At 37.4% G+C, this 5,627-nt stretch overlaps 1 protein-coding gene across 1 annotated transcript in view; it reads right to left on the bottom strand.

Moving 5' to 3' along the window:
• LOC106530390 (dynamin-2) overlaps nt 1-5,627 on the bottom strand; it is a gene marked incomplete at its 3' end in the record, with an annotated part of 53,307 nt that overhangs the window by 14,989 nt on the left and 32,691 nt on the right. Inside the window, 2 exon segments of the mRNA XM_014025993.1 lie at nt 282-352; nt 443-529. Of these exon segments, the coding sequence (XP_013881447.1) occupies nt 282-352; nt 443-529 (158 nt within the window).

Below are 5,627 nucleotides of genomic sequence, written 5' to 3'. Positions count from 1 at the left end.
CGATTAATCGATTATTAAATTAGTCGTTGATTATTTTAATAATCAATTAGTCGTCGATTAATCGTTGCAGCCCTAAACCAAAAATCTACTTTTTTGACCATATTTCAAAATTGAATTAACATATTTTGCTATCTGGGCTATATCTTTTCAAAATGACAGCTCAAGGAGTTATCTAGAACAGGTAAGATAATGACTGTTTATAATTTTCTACATAAACCAAATTCATTTAATCTCTTTTTATTTGAACGATCTTCAGTGTTTGAATTTGAAATGTATCTTACTTGGCAAACCCAATGAAGTCTTCATGGTTAGTGTTGATGTAGGAAAGCTCAATGTCAATCAATAACAGCACCTGAGAACCAAAACATGAAACTTCTTCATTTGTTCACACAAAGAGACAAAGCTGCGTCTCCTCCTGACACTAACACWMACACAYACACACCTGGTCTTTAGTCTTGCTGTCTCTCTCTCTGATGTGGGTGGTCACAATTCTCTCCGTCTCTTCTCTCAGTCGAGGGTACGAGCCCAGCTGCAGACACCAACACGCACACAGAAAACACACACACTGCTGCAGATTGATACAAATCACTTCAGGATACACAACTACTGTTCACAAAGTTGAGCCATGAAGAGCGCCAACACCTGAACAATGACAGGTAATGTACAGTTCAGATGTAAATATGACATGCACCCAGTTCCCTGTCAGCTTGAGATTTCTTCACTTCTYGGTTTTTAGTCCAAACCTTTTGTTTGGTTTTGTTTTCAGATTAAAGGCATTGCATGAAAACCCTCAACACTGGCATCTCAAGCTAACAGTGAGCCTCAACAAATCAGGAAAAAGAAAAGGTTAAAAATCAGAAAGACGTGAAGACAGGAATGTTTGGGAACTTGTGTGGGAGGTGTTCAGKAAGAGACAAGTTCAGAAAATTAAAGATGAGCCATTTTTACAGAGCTGAATTTCAAAGTGTGTGTGGGGACGTGTTTGATTTCTTAATGAGGCAGGGTGAGGGTTTGTTAGACAACTGATCCCATTCATGATGTGCTGAGTGGATCTTTGGGGGTCTCCGATTGGTGACTGGGGGGAGTCACTGGTGAAGGAAGCAGGAGGAGGTGTTGAGTGAAGCATTAAAGGTGAGGGGTAATAATCAGCTGTGGAAATTAGTTCACTGGATTTCTGCTCTCCATTGCTTCTTGCTGTTTATTTTTCATCCTTTGTTCTCTCCAATCTTAACCTTTAGTTACCGTTTACCTTTTCAGAGCACTTCCTGATCAGGGTGACAAGCTCAGTGACGACGAGGTCTACGCATTTCAGACAGGGGTCTTTCAGCTTAATGACCTGCTTTTTCACTATAGCCTCAAACGCCAAGTCTGGGGTGAAGAGGCCTGTCCTGTGGTGAGGCATTGTGGGAGATTCAAAAATGGTGAAGGAGGGAGGAAAGTGCAGCAAGGGTCATAGCGTAGGGATAAAAACGGAGAAGATGGTAAGAAGCCCAAGACGGACAGATTGGTTGGGAAATAAAAGGAGTTTTCAAGAGTATGAAAAGAGAGAGAGAAAAAATATGGTTAGTTATTTTATATGCTCAAAACAGGAACAAGCTGCAGGTTCATAACATTTCATCAAGTAAAATTCCTCTATATGTTGTTGATGAGACACGGTGACATCACAGTTGTTCTAGAAAATTAAAAAATGGACAAAAAAGCAGCTGAAACCTAAAGCATAACTGTCAATCAGAAAATCAAGGAGAACTAAATCCTGCCTTTTCACATTGAAATCATTCAGTTGGTTTATATAAGTGGAACTGCAATGCTTTGGTCGGAATTCCTCCTTATTGTAACTCCACAAGCCCCTCTTTCACCGCTTTTCTAAAGCAGGGATCCTACAGTTTAAAGCAAGTTAAATTTAAGACTTTTTAAGACTTTTCATTGCCAACTGAAATTAAATTTAAGACCAATTTCATAATAAACACAAATGACAAAAAAAATAAAACTGTGGCAGAAACTCATGAATCAAAGTATTTTTGGTTGAAGTATTCAAATATTGCAAATAGACCAATTGTTTTTATCCATATCTAACTGCTTTTTCATCAAACATAGCAAAAATATTCTTAGCAGTCAGTTTAACGACCCAAAATTTGGTGTTTTAGGACCTACAGTGGGGTCTTAACCCCAATTTGCTGTAGAAGAAACCTTGAAGTGTCTGTGACATCAAGTTTTTGTAAGAAAAGTGAATGGAGTTTTGGAACGACAACATTATTAGCATATTACAAAACAAATTTCACGTTACTCAGATGGACAGTTGTTGAGATATTTGCATGTAAAATAACAGGAAGTGATGTCAAAGGGGAATGTCTGCATGTAAATATTTAAAAAAATAAATGTTACAAATTATTTTAGTATTTGAGACAAATTACAGTCATCCTATTTACAATGTAACATTTTTAAGACTTCTGAAAGATTGATTTAAGATNCATTAGCACCTCTAGTAATATATTTACTGAGAAAAATGGTGACGTGTTCAATACTTATTTTACCCGCTGTAAGTGATGCGCATGTGCGATTAAAAAAAACGCACCAGATGGAATGTCATAAAGCTCACCTGCATACCTAAGTTTGTACCTGAGATTGTGAGAAAAAAAAACTAGCTAGCCGGGCTAAGAGTGTGACCAGTTTGGTCGCACCCGATTTCTTGATAAAAAAAAAAAGTTGCACTGGTGCGATTGGATCATCGTTAGCATTTAGAACATACAGTGCCTGGCCAAAAAAAAAAAAAGTTGCCACCAAAACAAAAAAGTCACACTCATTTCATTTCATTGGAACACTTTTAGCTTTGATTACAGCACACATTCACTGTGGCTTTGTGTTGATAAGCTTCTGCAGTGTCACAAGATTTATTTCCGTCCAGTGTTGCATTATTTTTCACCAACACCTTACATTGATGATGATAGAGTCTGACCGCTGCACAAAGCCTTCTCCAGCTCATCCCAAAGATTCTCACTGGACTCTGTGGAGTCAATCCATGTCTAAAAATGATGTCTCATCCTCCCTGAACCACTCTTTCACAACTCCAGCCTGATGAATCCTGGTATTGTCATCTTAGAATATGGCCGTGCCATCAGGGAAGAAACAATCCATTGAGGGAACAACCTGGTCATTCAGTATATTCAGGTCAGCTGACCTCATTCTTTGAGCACAGACTGTTGCTGAACATAGACCTGACCACCTGCAGCAACCCCACATCATAAACCTTAGTTACAACCTGGTCGAGACTTTTTTTGGAGGGGGGGCAGGCAGTGTACATAATCAGATAAAGCTAACAGATTAAAAGACACATCTTTAAAGCATTAATGTCACATGCTGTACTCTCCAACAATTTCTAATGTATTTCTTAAGAGATACATTTTATCACTATCCAGCAAATGAATTAAAAAAATAACAAAAACTCACTAAAAATCCAATTATCGACCTTAAAAAGGAAGAGAATACAGAATAAGATTTTCTCTTACTCTTTCCACATCAAAATCAAAGATTACTGGAAAATTCAAACTTTATTTTTCTTGGCATGAAAACTGACCTGCTCTATGGTTAGGAATGGTAAATAGCTGGAACTTATAGCTCTTTATCAAGTCCCTTTGGACCCCAAAGTAATTTACACTTACATACATTCACCAATGCACACACACATTCACACACTAATGATGGTAAGCTACACTGTAGCCACAGCTGACCTGGGGCACGCTGATGGAGGCAGGGCTGCCATGCACCAGCACCACCAGACCGGTTAGTATTTGTTTTTTACAATAAGCTGGAATGAAAACAAACAAAACTGAAATAAAAGTAACGACTTTCTACTTCTTGGCTTTTTTAAATGTAAGGAGTAGAAAGTACAGATAATTGTGTGAAAATGTGAGAAGTAAAAGTAGGCTGAAAAATAATTACTCAAGTAAAGTACAGATACCCAAAAATTCTAAGTACAGTAAAGAAGTATATGTACTTAGTTACTTTACAACTCTGGAAAGCAACATAACAGGAGGGTTCAAGAACATGAAAATGCAACTATTAGTTGACTTCAGAAGTACCACTTGAGCTGTCTTTGGTGGTCCAAAATAAAAAAGATTCAATGTGGAGCCACAGTCTGACATTACTATCCTAAACATGTGTGGTGTTCCACCATGGACACTTTCTAAAGGACAGTCTGGAGACAAGAGGTTTTAATTACTGTTACTGCTGGGAGGCCAAGACTGAGCACAGAGGTTTTAAAGGACACATTGTGCTCTTAAATCCCTCTTTTTCATATTTAAATCTTTCAGGTTGGGTCTATAAAGTGGAACTGCAGTGCCTCAGTCCAGATCGGTCCATTGTAGCTTCATACAGCGGCACAGAAACTTCTTCCATCCATCCATTTTCTGTACACGCTTCTTCCTTTTCAGGGTTGCGTGGTTTCCTATTTACAAATTAATTATGTCAACAATGAAAGACTTGTCCATCCAGCTTTACATGTTGGAGCCAGAGTCTGACCCAGAACCAGAGGAGAAGACCACCAAACTGTMGTTAGTAAGACCAGGCCTTATAAGCAGCTCTGTCACAAATAATTTGACCTGATTATTCAGAAAATAGAGAAAACTGAACAGGTTGATAAAATAAAGACTCCAGTTGCACAACAAAATAACAAAATGTATTTAATGGCTAAAAAACATGTATTTTGCAGATGTTCCCTTTAACAAAGATGTCACATGACCTCAACCTTTGACCTTGAAATCAGTCAGAATGATCCTTAATGCAGCGTCCAGCTGTRATTTTTAAAGGTTTAAGTTCAGACAATACATTATCCAGACATACAGTAAGTTTCACCTTTCTGCTGTTTTTAAAGCCTCACACTAACTAATTACACCACCTATAGTGTGCTGCCACTAGTGACTGCAGTTGCCATGGTGACACCGCTCCATCAGGATGGTGTTGCTGGGCTGCATACAAAGTAGAGGCGGTTCTGTTCTGCTCGGTTGTTCTCGCTCTCACCAGGCCACAAGGACTGCYGAGCGCTGCATCACATCTTTCACAGAAAACAAAAGGTTTGACATAAAAAAAAAACACACAAGAAGGAAAAATTAACTTTTTTCCCCCTTATCCCTTCTTTTATTCACTTAATTTCTTGATGACAAAATCATTCTTTCCCTTTTCCTCCCAATTATGACTTTAAATTCTGATCAAATTAAAAAATATTGGTAACACTTTATATCTACGCCTTATTTAGCCTTAATTAATCATTAATAAAAGGGTTACTTAACCGTGAAAACATCATCAATTAAGGATGATTCAGACTTAATAAGCTATGAATTAATTACTTTAATCACACATGTAGATTTGCAAACTTTTTAAGACCCAAAATACTCATTTTATCAATTTATGAAATTTCCCATGTAGCTTTGCTTTAACCAGGAAGTTAAAGGTATGTTCAGGCAGCAAAGTTGATAAAAATTGAAAAGATGTGAGTATTTTGGGTCTTGTAATGTTTGCAAATCTACATGTGTGATTAAAATAATTAATTCATTGCTTATAAAGTCTGAATCATCCTTAATTAATGACGTTTTCACAGTTAAGTAACCCTTTATTAATGATTAATTAAGGTGTAG

The sequence above is a fragment of the Austrofundulus limnaeus genome, unplaced genomic scaffold, assembly GCF_001266775.1.
Source record: "Austrofundulus limnaeus strain Quisiro unplaced genomic scaffold, Austrofundulus_limnaeus-1.0 Scaffold514, whole genome shotgun sequence".
Lineage (NCBI taxonomy): Eukaryota > Metazoa > Chordata > Actinopteri > Cyprinodontiformes > Rivulidae > Austrofundulus > Austrofundulus limnaeus.
The sequence above is the reverse complement of the archived record's forward strand: the minus strand, read 5'-3'. Positions and strand labels throughout refer to the sequence as shown.